At 51.5% G+C, this 27,078-nt stretch overlaps 1 protein-coding gene across 1 annotated transcript in view; it reads right to left on the reverse strand.

The window, feature by feature from the left end:
- Positions 1–946: 946 nt before the first annotated feature.
- Positions 947–27,078, reverse strand: part of LOC147663741 (uncharacterized) — a gene marked incomplete at its 3' end in the record, with an annotated part of 42,852 nt that continues 16,720 nt past the window's right edge. Inside the window, exon 2 of the mRNA XM_086950235.1 lies at positions 947–2,414. Coding sequence (XP_086806361.1) covers positions 947–2,384 — 1,438 coding nt within the window. The remainder of the gene's footprint in view (positions 2,415–27,078) is intronic.

A 27,078-nucleotide genomic window follows, 5' to 3' on the forward strand; every position in this document is an offset into this window, starting at 1 on the left:
ATGTTGCACTGCCTCGCCGTGTGCTATGCAGGACTGCCTCATGGAAAGTGCTATGTTGGACTACCACAGCGTGTGCTATGCTGGACTGCCCAGGGAAGAGACTGTATAGAACTCTCTCTCCCCTAGCAGACAGTATAGGTGACTCCATGAGACAGTACAGAACGCTCTTGCCCCTAGCAGATAATATAGGTGACTCAATGAGACAGTAGAAAATGCTCCTGCCCCTAGCAGACAATATAGGTGACTCCATGAAACACTTCATAACGCTCTCACCCCTAGCAGATAGTATGTGACTCCATGAGACAGAATAGAACGCTCTCGCCCCTAGCAGACAGTACGGGTATGGATCCATGACACAGTACAGAACGCTCTCGCCCCTAGCAGGCAGTATAGGTGACTCCATGAGACAGTACTGAACTCTCTCGCCCCAAGCAGACAGTATGGGTCCATGAGATAGTATAGAACACTCTCGCCCATAGCGGCAGTATAGGTGACTGCACCGTGCAGAGTACAAGGCCCTATGGGACTGTCGGTGCATTGGGGTGTCCAGGGCAATGTGCAGAGTACGAGGAGAGTTGAATATCAGGCGTGGTCAGCAGGATGTTAGGAGAGGGCAGACCACGCCTGATATTCAACTCTCCTCAAACCGAGAACAGAGACATTTTCTGGTTTCAGACCCTTTTGTACAGTGCACAATGCCCGAAACCACTCCACAACCACAGCCCCTTCTTAGTTTCCATGGCCCTTGCACTGGACATATTGTCCCACACACCACATCCCACAGGCTCCGTCTTGTACGCAGAGGTTCTTGTAGGGTGCGCATTGCCCGTCCCAGCACCCGCAGCCCATGCCTTACACCTACAGATATTGAAATGTGCACAGTAACCAACAAACCACCACCACACAGCCATGTACCCTTCTGCGTAAAACACAGACTGTGAAATACCTGGCATAGCTGGTATTAGAACCGATTCCAGAGTTCTTCTTGCCAATGAGCCTGTGAGAGCCGTCCCACCTGCACGCAGAGTGTCCCGTCCGAGGCATGATGTGGGCGCGGATGTACTGTGGGCATCAGTACATGGTGACACTACCTTGTAATCCACGTCTGCCTCATGTACATCAGGACGCACCGGCTGCATGCGCTGGTTCCACTCTGGGCCACGCCCACCAACGGGCAATGGGTCTGGCTTTAGGTGTTCACCTGGTTCCTTCCCATCTGGAAGCATTACTTCTAAGCTGTGGTGCTGCTGTGGTTCATGCCCTGGTTCCTTGCATGGGTCCCGCTGCAGTCCATGTCCATCTGGAAGCACTCGTTGCAAGCTGTGGTGCTGCTGTGGTTCATGCCCTGGTTCCTTGCATCGGCCCCGCTGTAGTCCCTGTCCAGATGGAAGCACTCGTTGGAAGCTGTGGTGCTGCTGTGGTTCATGCCCTGGTTCCTTGCATGGGTCCCGCTGCAGTCCCTGTCCAGCTGGAAGAACTAGATGCATGCCAAGGTCTTGCCCCCCCAGCAGTCCTGGTTGTAGGCGCAGGTCCTTCTGCTGGTCCAGCCGAGTCTGAAGCACGGGCCCTGTATGTTGGTCCTTCTGCGAGTCATGGACCCCTGGAGATGATGGCTTTATTAAATGGCTGTCTTGTGGGTCCCAACTATCAACAGACAATGGCTCTTGCTTCAAGGGTTCATCTAACTCCGGCTCACTTGAAAACACTGGTGGTAAGCCGGGGGCCCGCATTGGGTCATGACTATCAGGAAAGACTTGTAGACTTGGGCTAGGCACCCCTGGGCTCGCTGGACGAGCAGTTGGAAGGGACCTGGGGAAGCTACAATCTCTGACGCCTGCTGGACTCACTGCCTCCAAAGACACTGCACCGCCTTCTAGGAAATCTCGACCCTTTTCTACCCAGATTTTTTCCATAAGATGTGCAACTCGAAAAGGGACCTCTCCCACTGAATTGTGCAAGTTATCGAGTTTGGCTTCCAGCCGCTCTAGCATGGCCAACATTACCAGAGTGGGAGGGTGCCCCACATGGGACTCTGGATTAGGACCACTGTGCGCATCGGAGGTCATGTTAGGGGGGGTGCGAGTCCTGCTTACAGTTGTGCTGTAGTTGTTCACATCCTTCTCCAAAGCATTTATGAGGATGCTTTCTTGGCAGGACCCAAAAAGCAGAGTGTCTGGCATTGGTAGCTTTCCAAACTCTTCCTGGGCAGTCCATCCACAGATCTGGGAACCCAGGTTGTTGGCGCCTCCAGGCCTGTGGAGATCTTCAGGTCGTGGTCTTGCAGCAGAGAAGTTATGACTTGGAAAGGCTGCAAGTGTTCCTCTTAGACCTTCAGGTGAATTTGGGACTTTTCCATCACTTTCTGAAGCCTGCGCTCTCCACATTCTAAATGTTGATGTTCTGCGATCCAGTGTCTGCAAAGGGGATAAAAAAAGAACAGAAACATTTTAAAATGAGAAAATCAAGGCAAAATGTTCAAAGTAACAAGGGAACGGCCAACCTATATAAAAACTCCCTTGGTTTTGTGATGCACCTCACTCCTTATACAATCTCCTCAATAGTTTAAACTGAAAACTGAGCCTTATGCTCACAATGTGTGCAACTCCCCTGCCCCTGCCGTTGCTCTGGGGCGGTTAGAACAACCCAAATACACTTTACCAACTGTAGGTTGCACCACCTAACATAAGAAGTCCATAAAGAAGTAAATATACGAATGTCCGCCCAATGTTGAGAAAAATCAGAGTTCTTTATTCTTCTTTACAATATTGACAATTGTACACCAAACAGCCAACACGTTTCATTCTATACGAAGAACTTCATCAGGGCTGTAAAACAATATTTAAAAACACATATGTAGGGCGTGGCCAAGATGGCGGCTTGAACGGACGGCGATTTCTGTGGCTCCCCATCCCGATCCCCAATGCTGCCCTTTATATTGCGGTTTAATCCCCCCCCCCCCAGCACCACACAATCTGTCAGCCTTGCGGGGACACCCTACAACTGCTCCCCTGAGCCCAGGTCCTGACCAGCGCGATCTCCGGGCTTCCTCCAAGTGGTGGGACACTCGCTGACGAGGGCAATCGTAATGGCCGCTGACTCCGCCGAGTAACAGCGGCCGGCCGGGTTCCCTGCTGCCGACCGAGCCCACCCACGGCACATCGCCAGCCGTGCTCCCGGCCCACCTGCTTGAGGCTGGGGACCCGCGACAGCGGCGAAAGAGAGAGCACCCGCCGACGCGTCACCCCTGACGGTGGGAGGCAGAGCCCGCCGGGAGGAGCAGCACTCGAGGCCCCGGCTCCGGGCCTCTGCGGGACCCGCGGCGAAGACCTTCACGCAGCCGGCACTACGCGGGACCCCTGGCGGCTCCTGGGAGACCCGAGGAGGCAACGGGCTCAGGCCCACACGGAGGTGAGGACAGCTCGGGGCTGGTGGGAGCCGAGAGCTCGGGGGGCGCAATCGAGCCACCGGCGAAGGGCCCAGCTAGGCCCACAGACCGCAAAGCGAAGGCGGCGAGGAACGCGCGCCTGAAGACAGGGCCACTGAGAGGCGAGGCAGGGAGCTGAGAGTGGAGGGGTCCTCACAAACCTCCGCCAGGCGACCAAAAAGGTGGAACTAGGGGGCCCTGCACACAATAGCGAGGGACCTGCCCATGACGCAGTGACCGTTTGCCTCGGGGACAAACAGCCCCTCACAGACTCCTCGTGGTAGGGTCCTGGGGCTATAACCACAATAGAACCTTGCATGACTACCAACACCCTCTTGCCTGGGAAGCCATATCTCCGTACCGGCCGCTTCACGCCGGGACCACCCATCACCGGCCACTGAGATCAGGAGGACGGAGACCTTGCCCTTGGTCGGCGCTGCCACCTACCACGATATCGGGGACAACTGCGTTGGGACACACACACACCCAAAATTCTGCCCTAGGGGCCCTGACGGGCAGGGCCACCGGTCTGACGGAATCGCAGCGGACAGTTTGGCGGGTCTCAGGAAGAAAGGGGAACGCACGCTTCCAGAGATGCTTGCGAAAGGCAACGCCAAACACGACATAGGGCCACCCTCCCCCGAGGTCCCCAAGTCACGACCGACGCCCGCTGACAATAATGTGACAATCACTAAATCTTTCCTGGAGTCCTTGTTTAACTCCCTTAGAGACGACTTCAAAGCCCTGAAGCAAGAGGTGGCCGGAGAGGTTAGGGAGCTTAGGAGAGATGTGGAGGGCCTGGGAGAGCGCGTGGCGGCCATTGAGGAAGCCGATCAAACGAGAAGCGAAGCGGTCGAGCAACTCCAGCAGGAGGTCTTACGGCTCAAAGATCAACAGGTGGACCTCCAGGCCTACGCGGAGGACTTAGAAAATCAGTCCCGCCGTAATAACATAAATGTCCGGGGGGGCCCATAAAAAGCAGAAGGGACGGACGTCACTGGCTATTTACAAGATCTTTTCCGTGAGATACTGGGCGAACCCTCAGATAGACAGGGCACACAGAGTGGGGCTCCCCATGCGCTCATCTGCCCCGCCACCGGATATTTTAGCGTTCCTCCCTGATTTCCCGCTCAAAGAAAGGATTCTCCGAGAAGCTCGACGGAACCAACCCCTTCAGTACCGCTGCCACCCCATCGCCCTGTATCAGGACCTTTCTGCTATCACTCTCCAGAAGAGGAAGACATTCAGGGTGGCTACGGACTTTCTGCATCAACAAGAGGTCCCCTACTCCTGGGGACACCCGTTCCGTCTGATCTTCAAATGGAATGGGGCCCTACAACAGCTGCGTTCCCTCAAGGACACCTGCACACTACTGGGCATTGAAATGGTAGACGACGCATCGCCAGTGGGGCCCTCCCAGGAGTCCTCCCTTGGAGGCTGGTAAACGGTGGGCCGAAGACGATCCTCGGATCTACGCTCCAAGCCTGAAGCTCATCTCACAGGACAGAGCTACGGCCAATCTAGAAGTGGCCAAAGAGACATCATCCGCCGATTGACTTCTCTGACGGGGGAGGGGGGAGTATCACCGCATTGTTGCATACTAAGCGGAGGGGACGGGCAGGGGGCCACGAAGGCCGGCATTGGACATCACCCCAATAGGTATTGTTACCACAGACCTGTGTTGGACTGACAGGACTGGGACATTGTATCCACAAAGTTGGGAAGTTGGATCCGGGTGGAGGGAAGCGGGGGACTGGTCATTGGGACTGGGGGTTTTTTGGGGTTAGGGATGGAGGGAGGAACGGGAGTTTTTGGGGGGGTGGGCGGGGAGGGGTGGAAGGGGAGGGAGAGAAGCCGGTGTGTCACAGGGAATTCCACATTCTGGGCTTGTCGCCCTTTACCCTCGTTTCAGAGCACAGCGCTGTCATCCTCATACAACACCTCTCCTTTACCTGATTTGTAATGGCTAATTCTGCCTTGAAAGTGTTGACCCTAAACGTGAAGGGCTTGAACAATCACATCAAGCGGAGGGCAGTGATGTCATATCTAGAAAACTCAGGGGCGGGGATTTGTCTACTTCAGGAGACCCATTTGCTTACGAAAGATTGGCATAGGATGCGCTCCCGCGCTTTTCCACAGCAGTTTTTCTCCTCACTACCATCGAAGAAGGCGGGGGCGGCCATTCTGATTTCTAGGCACTTCAGAGGGGGGATAGGGGATAAAGTGGGGGAAATTAAGGGCAGACTCCTGGCCTACACCTTTCACATTGGCGATCAACACCTCACCATTGGTTCCTTTTACGCCCCTAACACAGGTCAAGAGCCCTTTATGAAGGGTGCCATTTCAGAGGCGCTTCAGTCACCCGACGCCCTCTTGCTCCTTGGGGGGGGATCTCAACCTAGTGTTGGACACTCATATGGATAGGTCCGGCCACAGATATGGGGACACGGGCGCCCTTTCCAGTGCAGGTAAGGCTTGGTTACAGGAGCGGGGCTGGGTGGATTTGTGGAGGGCTAAGCACCCTACTGCGTCCCAATTCACTTTCAACTCCCATGTGCACCGCACTTACACCAGGCTCGACTACTTCCTAGGATCCTCCGACCTGGCCACTTCCCTCGCTGACGTCAGCATTGTCCCTGCCGCCCTCTCCGATCATGATGCCGTGGAGATTTTGCTTGAGCTTCCTAGCCCTAGTCGCCCCCCCAGGGGCGTGGAGACTACGCAAGACTCTGTTACAACGCCCAGAGGTAACTAAACAAATCCGTTCATGTATCACAGATTACTTAACCATTAATGACACACCGAAGACGCCAATCACGGCTCTGTGGGGAGCGCTGAAATCGGTGGTCCGTGGCGACCTCATTGCCATAGCGGCAGCAGAGGCTAAGGCTCGTAAAGCGAAGCGAGAGGACCTCTCTGCCCAGGTCTCTGAACTCGAGAGAGTTCACAGTCGGACCGGGGCTCCATGGGTGTGGAAACAATTGAAGGCCGCCAGTGCCCAATTAGCCAGCCTAGATACCGACAGGGCTGAATTCGCGGTTCTCCGACTGCGCCACTCGTACTACATCGGGGGGAATAAAACAGGCCGACTTCTGGCCAGCGCGCTGAAAGCCAAGTCACAACACTTGAAGATTTCCGGCCTTCGAGACGACAATGGTGTGGCAGTTGAGGGGGGAGACAAAGATCGCGGGAACATTCAGAGACTTTTATGCCTCACTATACCATGCTGATAACGCCCCGAGCGGGGATATTGACAGCTATTTGGAGACAGCGGAGATTACCGCACTCTCCCCGGGAACGGTGGATACCCTGGAGGCCTCCATCTGCCTGGAGGAGGTGCTGGCAGCTATCTCTCGCCTCCGCCCTCTTAAATCTCCGGGGCCTGACGGTTTTTCGGCCGGTTTGTATAAGATCTTCAGCTCACTACTTGCTCCTATCCTGACCAGCTCTTCAATTCCTTCACCGGCCCGGGTTCCATCCCCCCCTGTATGCTGACGGCCGAAATTGTGGTGTTGCCTAAGCCCGGCAAAGATCCCACACACTGCTCGGCATTTCGCCCCATTTCTCTTCTCAATTAAGACCTGAACCGTGTCTGCCCGGGATTCTGGAACCCGACCAATCAGGCTTTGTCCCGAGCCGCCAATGTAGCGATAACACCAAACGGATCCTACATTTGGTCGACAAGGCCCAGTTCCAGCAATCGGACTCGGCTCTTGTCGCAAGCGACACAGAAAAAGCGTTTGACCGCGTCGATTGGAACTTTTTACAGCGGGTGCTAGCCCGCTTTCGGCTCCGGGATCGCTTCCAATCCTGGATTGCGAGTTGTTACCATCTCCCCTCCGCACGGGTCCGCTTGGGCGGCTACCGTTCTAGCCCCTTCGAAATACAAAGAGGCACAAGGCAAGGGTGCCCACTCTCACCCCTTTTATTTGCCCTTTACGTCGAGCCTCTGGCGCAAAAAATTCGCGATAACCCCAATATTCACAGCATCACTTTTGGCGGGGAGCCACACACGATCGGCCTATACGCCGACGATATTATTGCCGCCCTCGATAACCCGGAACACTCTATCCCTGCTTATTTGGAGGAGATTGACACCTTTGGCGCCATATCTAGCTTTAAAATTAACAGGGGGAAGTCGCTGATCTTGCCCCTGGGCAGGAACGCCTGAGCTCTAGGCGATGCGCCATCATATGGCGGAGGTCTGCAGACGACAACACAACTCCCTTATTTGGGCATCATGCTCACCTCCTCCACGGAATCAACGGTTTCCCTCAATTACGACACCCTCTCCTCCCGAATTCGAGCTGACCTCGTGCAGTGGTCTAAACAACCGCTCTCTTTGCTGGGCCGTGTCGCGGCAGTGAAAATGTCGGCACTGCTCTGGATTTTGTATATCTTCCAGACCATTCCGGTAACTCCTCCAGCTGGGGCTATCGCACATCTCCAGACTGCCTTTCACCATTTTATCTGGCGGGGAAAGCGCCCGCGCCTACACAAACAACTGGCATATCGCGGTGTCGATGAAGGCGGCCTCGGGATCCCCAATCTCCACCAGTACTTCTAAGCCTCCCAACTCCGTTATCTGGTGGAGTGGTATAGGCCGGAATCTGAAAAGAGATGGCTATTTCAAGACAGGGCGATGGCCCAGACGTCCCTTTGGAAAGTCCCGTACATCCGCCGCCAAGACCGACCGAAATACCTCCAGAAATCTCCTATCACTTGCACTATCTTACGCGTGTGGGACGTGGTTGCAATTAAGAGAAAATTGACAACTTTTCCCTCCCCGCTCACCCCCCTTCTGGACAACCCCGAATTCCCACCGGGCACTGACCCCCGCGCCTTTTTGCAATGGCGAGGCACGAGCTGCAGGTCGGCGGGCCATCTCTTCGACCCGCAGGGTTTTCTCCCTCTCTCCGAACCGTCAAAGGGTTATGATGTTGTCTCTCACCACTTGTTTCAGTTTTTTCAAATCAGGCACTGGCTCACGCACCCGGATGATGCTCCCCTGGTGAGCAGGCATATGACAAATTTTGAGCGGTGGCTGGTGACGAGAGAAACCGACAAACATCTTATATAGGACCTCTACGAGATGCTCACACCCCCAACCGCCTTGGGTCGAGTGGCGGACAGCGACGCTGGGAGACGGAATTGGTGAGAACATTGTCGGCCCAGGAATGGAGCTCCATATACTTTAGGGCCCCTCACACTACACGTAACACAGCGGGCAGAGAGGCGGCGGTGAAGCTAGCCCTTTACTGGCACCTTACTCCTGTTAGGCTCAACAAGGGGAACCCGGCTCGTAGTGCGCTCTGCTGGAGAGGCTGCGGGGAACAGGGCACCATGACTCATCTCCTCTGGGACTGTCGGGAGGTCAAAAAAACTGGACTGCAGTCTTAAATGATATAGATAAGACTTTCGATACCGAGATCCCACGCTTCCCTGCCTATGCTATCTTAGGCCTTCCCAACGTGCTCGCCTTCCCCTTGAAATCAATCCGAGGGCGCCAGATGGGAATTGCGATGCAGGCAGCAACACAACACATTCTGTCACTCTGGGGATCCTCCACCTGACGTAAATAATTAATTTACTCTCTTAATTTCTATGCAGGTAAGTACTTAATCAATGATAACTCAATCAGAATGAAAGAAAACAGAGTCCGTGGTGTTAGAGTTTCTAAGGGCTTTATTCCTCATAAAGGAATCAGGATATCATGTTCTGACCACCACAGGGGTGTCAGAAGGGATAGATGAGCGCTGAAGTTTATTGATAATACATAGCTTATATACTTGATTTATACCATAAGAATCAATGTAAGAGGCGTAACAGCTGAGAGAAGACAAGATAACATTATACACGTGATACCAATACATCATCAAGAGGCGTAAACTAGGCGTGAACAGAGGTGTGTGCTAGAAACGTCACTGATAGGTGACGCAAGTGGGTGGCACCAAGGGGTGGTGCTAACAGAATGTTGCAATGTCAGCAGAAAATCGGAAGCTTGGATGCGCGCGCAGCTGCATGACGTGTGATTGACGGGGTGCAGGGGACTTGACATTTACACTGACGGAAGGAGACAGAAGTCTGGCATGTCAGATCAACTTGTACTTCTATCATATCTGATATCTGATGTTTAGGAACTATACTATCTGGGCGGAAAGGTCTCTAGGGCAGAAGCTATTCTATGCTAACTGTGGATGCGTGTATGAGCGCCTGAGTGTCTACATGTGAAGCGTGGGGCACGGGGCCTTCCATGGAAGCATGGCAACAGAGGCTATGATTTACTTGCGTTAAGACAGATCGGCCCTTTGGCTCTGCAGCTGGAGAGGATGTTTACAGGATCTAGTAGGCAGGAATGTATTCTCGGGGAGCGGAACAGATAACTCGAAGGTTATAGTCAGTCTTGGCAGAAAGCAGGCTTGAGCTGAGCGCGAGGGGCCGCGCTGAAAATAGGACAGAGTTCACGGGTACAGAGGTAGCCTGGGCAGAGTCAGGAGCCACAAAAGAGGTTCAGATGGCAGGAATTCAGGGCCTACTCTTGCTAGAGCAGGAAAAATACGAAAAGTGTACTACAAAAAGACGGTGGCATAGCATACTTAGGAACGGACTATATAATCCATTCACGGAGGATCTGAAAGAGGACAGGTTAACGTTGGACGCAAATGTATTTGCGTCTTCATAGCTGGCACAGGAGGGAAGTTACATGCACTTTAAGCTGGTACATGGAGTCGGTGGGGTACGCGCTAGGGAACACAACATGGCCAAAATTTAATTTTCCTCACACCAAGCCCACCCACACGGGATGGCTGCATAAACTCTGGTTTACGCTAGGCATGGAGCGCATTCAAGCTATACTCACACAGTCCGCAGACACGTTTCGGAAAGTGTGGCTGCCATTGCTGTCCCTCCTCTCCAGCGAATTCAACAAGATCACGTGTCCCAGGTATCTCCTCTTACTGCGCCTCACAGAAATCCCTGAAGATCCTCCATGACCTCCTGATGGGACAAACTATACCCCTTACGGGTGGTTTAATGTTTGTTTCTCAATTTTGGCACACCGGCTGGGGTGGGGGGGGGAGGGGAGTTGGAGGGTCTTGTTTTCAAAATTGTGCGTCTCTGCTATACTTGGCATATATGAGTTGTGCAGCTCATCCATAACCTGGCTCATGTACCTTGCTTGCAACTCGATTTGTGGAGAAGCCTTATATGTCTGTACCCGATGCTTCCTTTACATGATGCCTTTCTACTGCGATGCATTGTCTGTCATTGTTTTTGAAACCAATAAAACAAATTTAAAATTAAAAACACATATGTAATACAATATAATGAAATGCATATTTTTATACAAATAATTCATTGTATACAAACAATTAATGGCATAGCCTAAAAAACAGGAGGCTATGCTATTAATTGTTTGTATACAATGAATTATATGTATAAAAATATGCATTTCATTATATTGTATTACATATGTGTTTTAAATATTGTGTTACAGCCCTGATGAAATTCTTCGTATAGAACGAAACGTGTTGGCTGTTTGGTGTACAATTGTCAATATTGTAAAGAAGAATAAAGAACTCTGATTTTTCTCAACATTGGACGGACATTTGAATATTTACTTCTTTATGGACTTCTTATGTTAGCTGGTGCAACCTACAGTTGGTAAAGTCATGGCAAAATGTTTCATCCAGTCTAATGCAGCTCCCGAAGTTCTACACTTAAGTTATAAAAATAAAGACTGATCACTTTCCGTATTCATACAGCTAATATGTGAAACCGTGGTTCAAACATAGAACAGTTTAAGAGTGGAACCACCAGCTCTCGAACAACCACCTCTCAGAGATACCATTGGCAGAATTCAAAAACGTGTTGACAAGTCTGGACAGACGAGAGCGCAGACAGGTAGTGAGGGAATCAAAACAGGTAACTGGAAGAACTTGTGATGGGCAGGCATCGTTAGCATGGCTACTCGTCTAGGTTTAGAGGAGCTTGTGGTGGCACTGTGAACTAGCTGGCCTAAAGGACAACACATCCTGAGGGAGTGCTTGCAGTCAGTTTGGCACCATTCCAAGAGTTAAGCCATCCACAAACGTGCAGTTCCTACCGTAGAGTGGAAACTATATGGCAAAGTCATGGTTGGAGTAAGGTGAGAGCCTGTTGTTCCCTCTAAATGAACATTACCAGGCAGGCTTGTGGTGGCTCTTTAAAGGACCAGTTACAAATCAAGAATTTTATCATTTTTCTTAAAGGTGAAAATGCCCGGCTCGGAATGGATTTCTATTAAGGACATAAAGTTTCCTTCCAGCTGGTGGGTTTCTTTTTTTGTTTAGGACATTTCCTGCCTCTCAGACGTACTTCCATTGGTTGACCTGGGACTTCCATTGTTTCAGTCTGCAAACAGTGGTCAGCTCCATGCTCCAGACAGGCAAACCGTGCGTCTAGGCACTATTGAGAAGGTCTTTGCTGGGATAATCTTGTGTCACCTAGATACTTAAATTGGTATTGAGTGACATCATGTGGCGTTGGAAACTGATTTTGGAAAATAACATTCCCTCTATGATCTGGTTTGGTCAGCTCATAAGAGCTCTTCAGATGCTGCATAACACATGCTTGGCATTGAGGCTCTACCATGACCAAGCACAGATTAAGAACCCTTCTGCCCAGTCCCTCGTACACAGTGGGATGTTTTCAATGTTTATTGAACCAACGTGATTCTTGTGTAGAGTATATGTGCTGCAATGATCAATAGACAGAAGCAAATGAAAGTTATTAGAAGTATTAGGACAGTGAACAGAATGAAAAGTTCCACCATCGTGCTAAAACTATTTACTCAAGCAAGCATATAAAGCAATATAGAAATCTGGCGTACTCCGACTATGCCTCCCCTAACCTAAGTGTCAAGGGCGTGTGTGTGTCCTGCCAAGAGTCCACGCACTGGATGATCCAACCCTTGTTACTTGAAGGGAAAGAATGGAGGTCTCCATCGTGGTCACGAGCAGGACATCCCTTACAGAGATATCAGCAGGCTGCTGGGCCGAAGCATCAGCATGTAGAGACCTCGCCAATGACGGCAACTCACTCTTCTTACAACACTAGGAAACGGATGTTTATTTATAATGTAAAGCATCCTTGCGAGTCCTGTGCAAGACAGCGTTGTTATGGTCTACAGATAGCTATGTCACCCATGAATGAAAAATAGAACATTTGCACAATGTATGTCGGGCCTTGGTGTTCAAGGAGTCGTGATAATCTTAAGCAAAGTGGACGCTGTAAGCAAAGAGGTTTCAAAGAAACAAATCCAACATTGTGACACACGCAAATGTGTGTAAAAGGTTATTGTGTGAAAGGGAAGGCAACTTAAGAAATATGTTCATGATGAAAGACAGCATCGTTTCTATGTGAGCCTAAGAACTTTGCAGAAATGCTTGGGCAGGGTCCATTTACTTCCCAACACTGACCCTTTGTTACAAGACACATAATCGCTCTTGCATCCCGCAATCAATGACCTTACACAAGGCACCAAAGCACTCTTGCATCCCACTATCAATGCCTTTATACAAGACCACAGTAAGTGAAACTATTTTTCCTTTTTTTAAAGAAGATATCTCTAGTGATTTCTCACCTTCCTCAGTTCCCTTAAGGGCACATCCAGATCAAAGAGCTAGGCTGTTGCTGAACGGAGACCTTGTACTCAAGGGCAGAGATCTCGAGGTCTGACAACCACTTTCCCCACTATAACCAGTGCTCTGCCCAGGAGTGGATTCTCCAGCGTACATATTTGCCCTTGGAATCAATTTGGAGATCTTACCCGGACAAGGTCTCTGAAACCCCTATTAGCCTTGTCCGCCCAATCACATAAAGTCAAAGGAAGCTACCTATGGCATAGTACTAGAGCATAAAGACTAAGCCTAAGAGATTTTTTGGAAATTATGATCACTTTTATAAGTTTAAATAATTGAAAATATTAACGAAGATTTTCAGAAACTTCATAAAATAGACGTGAGTTAGTGAAGATCCTCCGAAAGACAGAAACGTATTCACCGTGGATGTAACAGCAAAGTAACTCATCTAACATTTCCAGAGTTTATTGAAAGGACGACTGAGTGACAGCAAGGAGAAATCCATCTATTATGACTAGAGGTTACTTAATACGGCTGAGTGACAGCGAGGATAAACCCATTTAACATTACCAGAGGTTACGGACAGAATGGCTGAGTGAAAGCAAGAACAAACCTATCAAGCATGACCCAAGGTAACTTAAAAGGATGGCTGAATGACAGCAAGGATAAACGCATCTGACATGACCAGAAGTTACTAAAAGGACAGCAGAGTGACAGTGAGGAAAACCCATCTAACATGGCCAGAGTTTTCTGAAAGGACAAATAAGTGGCAGCAATGATAAATTGGAATCCCAGGTGAAGAGCACGTTGTTGATTGAAGTCACTCATTTCGAACATACGCTACTGTTTTAGCCCTTGGTAGCTCTAGTTGTACCTCCCTTTGCGATGATACACTGTAGGATTTCTGCCATTGCTATAGTGGGTTGCGCGCTGTCTGTAGAAATATGTATTCGCCGTAGGACATCCCAACCTTTCATTGTATTGCTGCCGATAAGAGGGCTGCCATTGAGTCGAGTAATGATCACCCGTCTTGTTTCAAAACCCTGAGTCGCTCATTCTGAGTCCCACAGGAATTAAATTGCAGAGTCATATTCCTCGTCTCATGCGCTTTGCAGAGGCATAGTTATCAGTGGGACAGCAGGTACAGTGCCACCGGGACCCAAAGCGGGTACAGGGGCCTGAATTATGATTCCCACACAAGCCCATTCTTGCGAGGGGTGGAGCACCCTTTCTTTACCAAGTATGATTTACTTCTGTACCCGAACTGTGCCTGAAGGTGTCATGTGTGTTTATGTTGGGGGGGGGGGGGGGGGGGGTAGACTTGTTTTTAGGTCGAGTCTTTTTTAGTCAGTGTCACTAGCGGACTTTAAGCCCCGCCCCTCTTTCCAATTGGCCGGCGTCACCGTTTATGCTAAACGGTGGCCAGCCTTCGGGAAATAGGTCCTGGTGACGTATTCTTTTCTCTATTTCTGCCGTCCCACTTGGACTGACTGCCCTGATTTCCTGCTGGTGTAAAAGGTTTGTTATCTTTATGGGGCCAAAAAGATGGCCCCATAAAGAAGATAATACATTTTTTATGCCAGCAGGAAGTCAGGCCAAGTCCGTCCAAATGGGACGGCAGAAATAGAGAAAAGTCGGCGTCATGGCGAGCGTGTTTCCTCACTCCTGCTTGTGTTGTTTTCACCTGACTCACTGTGACTCTGTTTTCTCCTCTTCTCTCTTTTGGTTGCCTTCCTATCCTTCATTCCGTCTCTTTTCCCACCTCATTCCCCTCTCTGCTTCTACTTCTCACGTTCTCTCTTCTTTTCCCGTCCCACTTTGCCTCTCTTTAGTGTGCTTTTCGGAAGACGGTCGGGAGGGCGCCGTTACACCGCTGACAGATTCACCGCTCTAATCAAGCATACATAGAAGGAGTGGAAGAAGACTGGGGATGGATACAGGGGAACTACTTTGCATATGCGCTTAGAGTCACTGCACCCCGATACTTTTTAAAGAAAGACACTTAAATCCTTTTCATCGTTAAAAGAAATTTCATTGATGCTTAAAAGGATCAGCTACACCGCATGGGAGGATAGATAACCCCTGAGTTACCGTATCGACTGTAGAAGCGTTTGGAGCCCCAAGGAGCCCCGCTTCATTTTTAACAATTTCCCAGCAGAGGACACACCACCCTGCAGGGAGCGTGCCTGCACCAAGATATAATTGGAGCCCCAAGGTGCCCGGCGAATACATCTACATTGTGGAAACAGTTCCTGAACCACCCCAGTGAGATTGTGAGGATATACTGGTGTTTTTAAATTGAAAGAGAACATTCTATATACATTGTCCTGAGGAAGGTGGCGCATATTAATATAAAGGCCATCGAAACGCGTCAACGTACTTTTGGGTGTTACATCCAAGGATTTGATTGGGTATTGACTAAATGAAATGATTCATGGACACCCAAGAGATAATACAACAATGAATCCTACATGGAGTAACAAATTCTTGATGTTTTTTTGATTATACATTGTTGTTTGTTGTTCTCTCATTTTTTGTTTTATTGTTTATTGTGAGAAGTTGGCCCGATATGCAACGTTCGCTATTCTAGCGACCGCTATGTATCGTTCCAACGACCCTTATGGTGTTTGGTTGTAAGTCAACCTATAGACCAGCTATCCTAGTAGCGTGGATACGAGCAGTCTAATGTTAAAGACTCGAGAGGGTGCGTTAAGCCAGCTGTTTACCACACATGTACCCCTTGAACACCAAGTGAAAGGACACCACACAAGTGTTATGAAAATAAACAGGATATTTATTAAGATTCACAACAGCCCTGGACTCTTTATGAGGACAGGGTACTAAGCACAAACCAAATCTCTTAGGAAAATACTTCAAGTGCACAATTAAAACAAGTGTCCGAGGACACGGAAAGTTTAAGGTCTCGGGCGGACCCGATAAGGCAAGTCGGAAGCGAGGGACTCGGGACCCTAGAGTAAAGAGGCTATGCAGGCACCGAAATGCCGAGTTACCTAGCCACGAGGGCTGCGGCTGCACAAGTCTTACAGGCGTCGGGGTCTTCGCTGACGAGCCAGGAGCCGGAAGAAAAGGAGTTGCTGGCCGGCGACCAGTGATGAATAGTTCGTAGGGATCCAAGCCTGGATCAGAGATTGATGAAACCTGAAAGCAGAGGGGACCAAGTTCGTACTACTAGCCAGTAGTCAGAGGGTACCAGGAAGGCACCGGTTGGCCGTCACCTCGACTAGGTGAGTGGGCGACGCTAGGCTCTGCAGTCTCACGGACCAGGAGGCGTTGTCGGCGACCACGGTGGAGGTGCGAGCTGTCCCACGAAGGATGATGCTGTCGGCGTCGCTGGGCCCAGGATGGGGCAACAAGCCTTGGCAAATCTCAGGGCCACGTGGTGGGCCTAAGATGGCGTCTTGAGGGGACCAGGAGGGTCCGGGGTGCTTCTCGCAAGGATGGAAGCAAGGGCCAGTCTGGAGCAACCAGACCAGCGGTGATGGTTGTCGGATGTCGTCACAGAAGGACACAAGCCAGCGGCTAGTGACCAGACAACGTGCTGAGCAGCGAGCAGAAGGGCCCCACGCAGATCGTGGAGATGCTGGGAGGCTGCACTTCGGTGCTGGAGCGGCTCAGGGTCGGGGCTTCTCGGACCCCAGAGCACTCACCAGAGAGTTACCTCGATGGTCGTGCTGGTTAAGAGCGTGCAGGTTCTGATGATGGCCGGTCCCTCGAGGTCTCGTCGCACTCACTGATCACAGCTGAGCTGATGACGTGGGTAGAGGTCAGAGGTGCCAGGGAAGCCGGTTCTCGTCGAGCTGGGCCGTCGGATCCTTGAGGAAGGACTTGCAGCAAACCGCAGAGTTCTTAGATGGTGCCCGCTGATGCAGGGTGACTACTCCTTAGTCACAAGGGAGAAATCTTGAGAAGAGTCTCGAAGTCCTTTCGTAGAAAGTATTCTTGATTCAAAGATGATCTAATTTGGAAGGGTCCCCGCTCCGGCCTTTATTCTAAAGAAAGGGGTGGGTACATGACTAGGTCCTGCCCTAAGGGTGGGACCAGGAAGGGGGGTAGTTACACCCCTCTCCCCTGCCGGACTTTCCCCAGGCCAGGGCTGGCGCCCCTGGAACTGGTTCTGACCGGCAGATGCGTAGTGAGCACCGGGGTGCCACTCCGCAGTCACCTTCTCGCAAAAGCCCTACCTACCCAGAATACACAAACCATGTCTGGGACGGTGCGAACACCGCCCGCGACAGGAAACCCTTTGTCCAAGCGCTCCTCGCTGGAAGGACTCCCAGCAGCAGGAGGTCAGACTTGTGTCTGTGGTGGCAGCATCCATTTTGTGGAGCTGAGGCTTTCGTTAACTTTAACCGGGGTTCACAGTTACGTACATGTCGTGCCCCTCTAGAAGGGTGGAATGCTAACCTCGTCGCCAGAATTGGTGAGAGGGCAGCACCCCGATTCGTATGACACCTTACTCGACATGTCTTGATAACGCGACACCGAAGTTACCGATGTGGCTCGCGTTATCATGGAACAGCCATTGGGTCTTTTATCCGCAAGCTGCAACCGGGCTCGGCTCGGGCCAGAACACAGTTCACACGAGCCCACGCACTCTGCCTTCAGGATTGTCAAGGCCTGCCATAGGAGTGACTGATAGGAACTCGGGTGTCCATTGTATGGTTAGATATAGAGCTACTATACCTAAAGCAAAGGGTGATTACACGACTTCGCCCCAGCTGTCATGCAGCCAGTTGTGTCAAATTTAGGAGGCCAGCCAGGGGTGGCATAATACATGCTGCAGCCCCTGGCGGCCCTGGGTACACCTATGCCCTGAGTTACAGGGTCTGATAAGGTGGCCCAGTACCAATTGGTAAATGCACCTAGGGTACATCTCGTAATTTAGAAAGAGAACAGCCAGGCTGTGGGTCTGATTGGCAGGCCCACAGCCAGAGAAAGTCGTAAACCAGTGAAACAAAAGCAAAAAATCTGGGTGATCATAGGATTGCAGACCCTACTCTCCTACATGACCCCCCCCCCCAAACGTCGGAACAATAAGCTAACCTTGACCAGGTGAGTCTTCTTGTTCTAAGTGGAAATATCTGGAGAGCCCATCGGCATTGCCATGATCAGTACCAGGTCTATGTTCCACTGTAAAGTCCATCCCCTGTAGGGAAATGGACCACCTAAGCAGTTTGGGGTTTTCACCCTTCATCTGATTTAGCCACAAGAGGGGCTTATGGTCGGTCTGAATCTTGAAGTGAGTGCCAAACAAGTATGGCCTCAGCTTCTTCAGGGCCCAAACCACAGCAAAGGCCTCCCTCTCAATAGCTGACCAATTCTTCTCTCTAGGGGTCAGCCTTCTGCTTATAAAAGCAATGGGCTGGTCTTGACCATCAAAATTCAGTTGAGAAAGAACAGCTCCCACACCCAACTCAGAAGCATCTGTTTGGACAATGAATGGTTTGGAGTAGTCCGGACTCTTGAGGATAGGCGCCGTGCACATGGCCTGCTTTAGGTCATCGAATGCTTTTTGACAGCTCGCTGTCCACTGAACCTTTTTTGGCATTTTCTTACTTGTCAGTTCATTTAATGGTGTCACAATTGAACCATAGTTCCTGACAAACTTCCTATAGTAACCAGTCAGGCCCAAGAAAGCTCGAACCTGAGTCTGGGTGGTTGGAGGAGCCCAGTCCCTGATCGACTGTATCTTGCTCTCCAGTGGCTGAACCTGGCCTCCACCTACAAGGTGGCCCAGGTATACAACCTGTGTCTGCCCTATCTGGCACTTGGTGGCCTTGATAGTGAGACCTGCTGCTTGCAGCGCCTCTAACACTTTCCGCAGGTGGACCAGGTGATCCTCCCAGGTGGAGCTAAAGACAGCAATATCGTCAAGATACGCCGCACAGAAGTCATCCAGCCCAGTAAGGACTTGATTCACCAACCGTTGGAAGGTGGCAGGTGCATTTTTCAGACCAAAGGGTATCACCACGAACTGATGATGCCCACCAGGGGTTGAAAATGCGGTTTTAGGCTTGGCGTCCTCAGCTAACCTGATTTGCCAATACCCAGCTGTCAGGTCAAACGTACTTAAGTAGTTGGCCGAAGCCAATCTATCGATAAGCTCGTCTGCCCTTGGTATTGGGTGGGCGTCAGTCTTAGTGACTGCATTGAGACCCCTGTAGTCTACGCAGAACCTCATCTCTCTCTTACCGCCCTGGGTGTGAGGTTTCGGCACTAGAACTACGGGACTAGCCCAAGGGCTATCCGAGGGTTCAATGACTCCCAGTTCCAACATTTTCTGCACTTCACTCTTGATGCAGTCTCTAACGTGATCAGGCTGCCTGTAGATTTTACTCTTGACGGGCAAGCTGTCACCAGTGTCAACCTCATGGGTGCAGCAATCGGTCTGACTGGGTGTTAGAGAAAACATATGTCTGAACGCCTGAAGAACCTGTTTACAGTCGTTCTGTTGATGTTCGGAGAGGCTGCCACAAAAGACAACACCATCTACCGATCCATCGTCAGGATTCTGAGTGAGCAGGTCGGGGAGAGGGTCACTCTCCTCTTCCTGTCCCTCATCTAGGGCCATGAGCAAACTCATGTCCTTCCTGTCGACATATGCTTTTAGCCTGTTGACATGAAGCACCCTGTGGGGGCTCCGGGGAGTTCCCAGGTCGACCAGGTAGATGACCTCTCCCTTTTTCTCCAGGATGGTGTAGGGCCCGGACCATTTGTCCTTGAGTGCTGCTGGGGCCACTGGCTCCAACACCCACACCTTCTGTCCGGGCTGGTAAACAGTCAAGACAGCCTTTTGGTCATGCCAAGTTTTTTGGAGTTCTTGGCTGGCCTTAAGGTTTTCAGATGCCTTTTCCATGTATTCAGCCATCCGCGAGCGGAGGCCAAGCACGTAGTCCACTATGTTGGCTGCAGGCTTTTTGAGAGGTCTCTCCCATCCTTCCTTCACCAAACACAGGGGTCCCCTTACAGGATGTCCGTACAAAAGTTCAAAAGGGCTGTAGCCAACCCCCTTCTGTGGGACCTCTCTGTACGCGAACAAAAGGCAGGGGATCAGGACGTCCCATCTACGCCGAAGCTTTTCCGGTAGTCCATGAATCATCCCTTTTAGGGTCCTGTTGAATCTCTCAACAAGCCCATTGCATTGTGGATGATAGGGTGTAGTGAACTTGTAGTTGACACCACATTCCTTCCACATAGCAGTTAAGTAGCTCGACATAAAGTTTGTACCTCTGTCGGAGACGACCTCCTTAGGGAAACCCACTCTGGAGAATACTCCAACTAGGGCTCTTGCAACAACAGGTGCTGTAGTGGTCCTAAAGGGAATAGCTTCAGGATACCTGGTGGCATGATCCACTACCACCAGTATAAACTTGTGCCCTGAGGCTGTGGGTGGTTCCATGGGACCGACGATGTCAATCCCCACCCGTTCAAAGGGCACCCCCACCACAGGCATTGGTATAAGGGGGGCCTTTGTCGTGCCACCTGACTTACCACTGGCTTGGCAAGTGACGCAGGAGCGGCAAAACTCCTTGGTATCTTCGTTCATATGTGGCCAGTGAAAGTGCGAGACAAGCCTGTCCCACGTCTTCGTCTGGCCTAGGTGTCCTGCTAAGGGAATCTCGTGGGCCAAGGTAAGTAGGAAACCACGCTGAGACAAGGGTACAACCAGCCTCCTGGTCATGCCAGGCTTGGGGTCTCTTGACTCAGTGTACAGGAGTCAATCTTCCCAGTATACCTTGTGGGTACCTGTGGCGTTCCCAGCAGCCTCAGCAGCAGCCTGCTGTCTGAGGGGTTCAAGAGAGGGGCAGTCTAACTGGTCCTTCCCCAGGTCTTCCCTTGAGGGTCCCCCTGTACCCAAGAATTCAACTTGATCAAGTTCGAACTCTCTAGGCTCAGTTTCCCTCAATTCCTGTAGGTCAGCCTCCTCTGAGACCTGATCCTCGACCTGGGGCAAGGGGGAAGGCGCAGCCTTAACCCTACTGCTCTTCTTCTTGGGCGGTGTCTGGTCCGTTGTTCCAGGATCCAGCACCTGTTCAGTGGGGCATTTCTTGACCTGTGACCTGGTCACAGCGAACACATGTGCTGGCAAGCCTAACATTTCCATGTGAGTCCGGTGCTCCACTTCTGACCATTGTGATGACTCCAAATCATTGCCCAACAAACAATCCACTGGGAGGTCTGGACTAACTACAACCTTCTTTTGGCCAGTTACCCCTCCCCAGGAGAAAGCTACAATTGCCATACTGTGATTGGTAGTGACATTGCTTGCATTGGTCACCAGGAATTCTGTACCTGGCATGATCTGTCCAGGGTCCACAAAGTTAGGCGTCACCATGGTGACGCTGGCACAAGTGTCCCTATAGGCCTGAGCCATCTTCCCATTTATGAAAGGCGTCTGTCGGTACTTGCCCAAAGTATTGGGGCTTACGTCAGGGGACACGTCCACGTCCCCTGTACTGACAAGGACAGCCTGAGTGAGTGTGCCAACTAAGTTGTCACGCCCCTCAGAACCCAGGGTTAACCCTACTAAACCCTTGGGAGGCGCACTACCACTGCTGACTGTACTAGGGGGCACAGGTGCCTTAGGGGCTGCAGTGGCAGGAGTCTGCCCTCCTCCTTTCTTGGTGCACTCACTAAACCAGTGAGATTTACTTTTGCAGTACTGGCACCATCTTTTGGATTGGCCTTCTTTCTTCTTTTGGGGAGCCTGACCCCCACCCTCTTTGGGTTGTTGGGGACCTGTCGAAGACTTCTGGTCATTTTGTTCCCCCTTAGAATCTTTACCCTTCTGGTCTGCTTTCTTCTGACCACCTTGATTCTGGCCCTGGTTCTGTTTAACTCTCGTACGAACCCATCTGTCTGCCTTCTTTCCCAATTCTTGGGGAGAGGTCAGATCCGAGTCGACAAGATGCTGATGCAACAACTGGTTCTGACAATTGTTTAAAATTTGTTCTCACATCATCAAATTATACAATCCTTTGTAATCAGTAACCTTACTGCCCAGCAACCAGCCCTCAAAAGCCTTAGTGGCACAATCGACAAAATCAGACCAATCTTGAGACTGCGTTTTCTGGGTATCCCTGAACAGCACCCTGTACTGCTCAGTGGTTAGGCCGAACCCTTCAACGAGTGTATTTTTCAAGACTTGGTAATCGTTAGCATCCTCCACCCTTGTGGTGAGGAGCTTGTCTCTTCCTTTTCCTTCAAAGGAGAGCCACAAGATAGCTGCCCACTGACTCTGGGGAACACCCTGCACAGTGCAGGCCCTCTCCAAAGCAGTAATCCATTTGTGGATGTCGTCCCCTTGTTTAAAGGGGGGCACTATCTTCCCAAGGTGTTTCGTATCGAAACTCTTTTCCCTATTACTAGGTACATTGCTGCCACCAGTGGGGACTACCCCACTTAACTGTTGCTCTCTAGTAAAGGCAAGCCTTTCTTTGGCCAGGGCAAGTTCTTCCCTTTCGATCCTCAGATTAGCTGCCCTTTCCTTAGCTTCGTACACTCTCCTCTGAGGGGACGTCATCCCTCTTTGAGAAGAGTTGTGAGAGCCATTGGTTTGAAGGGATCTGCCAGAGCCTCTTGACAGAGACCTGGCTCGTCTATTCCCAATGTTAAGCGGACCTGACAGTAGCGCCGGGGGTCCCCCAGTACCACTATCATGTTTGCTTAAGTTGGACCGTGTTAGTCTGACGACTTCTACCTGTCCCTTATCTGCCTCATCCCCAGAGGGATCCTCATCCTCATCATCCTCTGCATCTTCGTTCTCAGTTGCGAGGTGGATGAGGTCAGGATCGTCTCTGGTTCCCTCGAGGGGAGGCATGTCTCCTTCTGGATTAGAAGGGCTAAGAAGCTTCTCAGCCTTTCTGGCATCATAAGTCTCTAGGAGACCAATCAGAAAGGAGGTGGTGGGGTTAGCCCCTTGCTTAATCTTCCTAGAGGTACATACTTGTCGTAACTCATGGAAGTTAAGCGCAGTATATCTTGACGGGATGACCTGTGGAGGGTCAACTGACACAAGGGGAGACTCAGAGTTTCCTCCTTTGTCCGACATACTGTTTCTAGTGTGGTGTAAGTGATGCACCTACCTACACTATGTGTTTACCTACTTTTCCCTTGCTAAGAGTTGCAGCCAAGGTGTGCTAAGCCTTGAGGAGCTGCAACAGCTGGTTCAGTAGAACTCAGAGTATTCTAAGCTTTAGTTATATGTACTAACAGTACTTATGTGATCTTTCAACAAGATATTCTTAGGATACGTGTGGTAAAACAACAGCAAGCTCAAATCCCAACCGCTGCTCACCAATGTGAGAAGTTGGCCCGATATGCAACGTTCGCTATTCTAGCGACCGCTATGTATCGTTCCAACGACCCTTATGGTGTTTGGTTGTAAGTCAACCTATAGACCAGCTATCCTAGTAGCGTGGATACGAGCAGTCTAAGGCTAAAGACTCGAGAGGGCGCGTTAAGCCAGCTGTTTACCACACATGTACCCCTTGAACACCAAGTGAAAGGACACCACACAAGTGTTATGAAAATAAACAGGATATTTATTAAGATTCACAACAGCCCTGGACTCTTTATGAGGACAGGGTACTAAGCACAAACCAAATCTCTTAGGAAAATACTTCAAGTGCACAATTAAAACAAGTGTCCGAGGACACGGAAAGTTTAAGGTCTCGGGCGGACCCGATAAGGCAAGTCGGAAGCGAGGGACTCGGGACCCTAGAGTAAAGAGGCTATGCAGGCACCGAAATGCCGAGTTACCTAGCCACGAGGGCTGCGGCTGCACAAGTCTTACAGGCGTCGGGGTCTTTGCTGACGAGCCAGGAGCCGGAAGAAAAGGAGTTGCTGGCCGGCGACCAGTGATGAATAGTTCGTAGGGATCCAAGCCTGGATCAGAGATTGATGAAACCTGAAAGCAGAGGGGACCAAGTTCGTACTACTAGCCAGTAGTCAGAGGGTACCAGGAAGGCACCGGTTGGCCGTCACCTCGACTAGGTGAGTGGGCGACGCTAGGCTCTGCAGTCTCACGGACCAGGAGGCGTTGTCGGCGACCACGGTGGAGGTGCGAGCTGTCCCACTGTTAGACGGACCGGGAGGGTCGGCCGAGGATAAGGGGAGAGGTCTCCAGGGAGAGCCGTCTCCAGCGATCGTACAGACAAGTAACTTCCCCCCCACAGACGTACACCACACAAGGATAAGGTTCAACGATACTTTATAGGCAATTCTTTAAGTACGGTAGAATGGTACAAGGAGGTCTGGACTCAGGGGTCCCCTCGATTCTGGTCTCTGGATTGGGAAAAGGGTAGCGGGACAGTCTTGTTACCAATGGGTGGAAATAGCTCTCAATCCTCGAGCTCGGCGTTCTAGATGATCGGGCCGCGGCGGAGCCAGCAGGTCCCGAGATGGACGAAGGAAGCGACGGTCCGCGGCGGAGCCAGCAGGTCCCGGTAGAAGATGGTGGTTACAAACGGTCCGCGGCCACGCCAGCAGGTCCCGACGACGATGAAGGTTACGAAGGTTGCGGCAGCGCCAGCAGGCAGGACGGTAGTTCACAAGGCAGGGCTACGGCAGCGCCAGTAGTCCGTCAAGGATGAGTTCTTCTCTGCGTCTCTCGACTCCAGGATACAACTGCCTTCCTGCTCTGGAGCTGCCCCAGTTATAGGGCTGGTGCCCTTTGATGTCCGGACCCTCGCACTTGGAGGTCGGGAGGTCCGGGATGAGGGAGTCCAGACACCCAGCAGGGGGTGGAGCCAGCGCCTGGGGAGGTTGTGGGCGAGCGGCACCTGGCGGGGGAGAGCCATCGACACCTCTTTCTCCCATTGACCTGCCAAGTAGTCCGCTCACCTCCTGGGTGGATGGTGGTGCCGGGATGTCTGAGGCCTGGCCAGGCCCAGGGTTGAGGTCGATCGGGGGCCATGCGGCCTCGTGGCGGAGTGTCCAAGATGGCGCCCAGGCTGGGCGCGTGGGCCAGTAGTGGATCGGGCCCACGAGGTCGATATGTTCAGAGGCAAGGGTCCCGGAGGGGACGGAAAACGTGGCGTGGTGGTGTTGTGACACTTGAGGGACCGGGCTCGGGCCTGGTCGGGCAGAGGGGGAGCGGCCCTTCATGTGGCCTGTCCAACACCCACGAAGGATGATGCTGTCGGCGTCGCTGGGCCCAGGATGGGGCAACAAGCCTTGGCAAATCTCAGGGCCACGTGGTGGGCCTAAGATGGCGTCTTGAGGGGACCAGGAGGGTCCGGGGTGCTTCTCGCAAGGATGGAAGCAAGGGCCAGTCTGGAGCAACCAGACCAGCAGTGATGGTTGTCGGATGTCGTCACAGAAGGACACAAGCCAGCGGCTAGTGACCAGACAACGTGCTGAGCAGCGAGCAGAAGGGCCCCACGCAGATCGTGGAGATGCTGGGAGGCTGCACTTCGGTGCTGGAGCGGCTCAGGGTCGGGGCTTCTCGGACCCCAGAGCACTCACCAGAGAGTTACCTCGATGGTCGTGCTGGTTAAGAGCGTGCAGGTTCTGATGATGGCCGGTCCCTCGAGGTCTCGTCGCACCCACTGATCACAGCTGAGCTGATGACGTGGGTAGAGGTCAGAGGTGCCAGGGAAGCCGGTTCTCGTCGAGCTGGGCCGTCGGATCCTTGAGGAAGGACTTGCAGCAAACCGCAGAGTTCTTAGATGGTGCCCGCTGATGCAGGGTGACTACTCCTTAGTCACAAGGGAGAAATCTTGAGAAGAGTCTCGAAGTCCTTTCGTAGAAAGTATTCTTGATTCAAAGATGATCTAATTTGGAAGGGTCCCCGCTCCGGCCTTTATTCTAAAGAAAGGGGTGGGTACATGACTAGGTCCTGCCCTAAGGGTGGGACCAGGAAGGGGGGTAGTTACACCCCTCTCCCCTGCCGGACTTTCCCCAGGCCAGGGCTGGCGCCCCTGGAACTGGTTCTGACCGGCAGATGCGTAGTGAGCACCGGGGTGCCACTCCGCAGTCACCTTCTCGCAAAAGCCCTACCTACCCAGAATACACAAACCCTGTCTGGGACGGTGCGAACACCGCCCTCGACAGGAAACCCTTTGTCCAAGCGCTCCTCGCTGGAAGGACTCCCAGCAGCAGGAGGTCAGACTTGTGTCTGTGGTGGCAGCATCCATTTTGTGGAGCTGAGGCTTTCGTTAACTTTAACCGGGGTTCACAGTTACGTACATGTCGTGCCCCTCTAGAAGGGTGGAATGCTAACCTCGTCGCCAGAATTGGTGAGAGGGCAGCACCCCGATTCGTATGACACCTTACTCGACATGTCTTGATAACGCGACACCGAAGTTACCGATGTGGCTCGCGTTATCATGGAACAGCCATTGGGTCTTTTATCCGCAAGCTGCAACCGGGCTCGGCTCGGGCCAGAACACAGTTCACACGAGCCCACGCACTCTGCCTTCAGGATTGTCAAGGCCTGCCATAGGAGTGACTGATAGGAACTCGGGTGTCCATTGTATGGTTAGATATAGAGCTACTATACCTAAAGCAAAGGGTGATTACACAACTTCGCCCCAGCTGTCATGCAGCCAGTTGTGTCAAATTTAGGAGGCCAGCCAGGGGTGGCATAATACATGCTGCAGCCCCTGGCGGCCCTGGGTACACCTATGCCCTGAGTTACAGGGTCTGATAAGGTGGCCCAGTACCAATTGGTAAATGCACCTAGGGTACATCTCGTAATTTAGAAAGAGAACAGCCAGGCTGTGGGTCTGATTGGCAGGCCCACATCCAGAGAAAGTCGTAAACCAGTGAAACAAAAGCAAAAAATCTGGGTGATCATAGGATTGCAGACCCTACTCTCCTACATTTATCTTTCTAGCACACTGGTGTTTTTTATTACGTATGTATCAGATGAAATACCTTTTTGTGTGAGTACTTTTAATCATTGTGTGAGTTCTATACATTATATTAAATTCATTTACTTTTGCATATCATGTGTTTATGAGTATTGTTCTGCCTAGCTGACTATTGGGGCCCTGGTTGTCTCTATTT

Source organism: Lissotriton vulgaris, unplaced genomic scaffold, assembly GCF_964263255.1.
Source record: "Lissotriton vulgaris unplaced genomic scaffold, aLisVul1.2 SCAFFOLD_3461, whole genome shotgun sequence".
NCBI lineage: Eukaryota > Metazoa > Chordata > Amphibia > Caudata > Salamandridae > Lissotriton > Lissotriton vulgaris.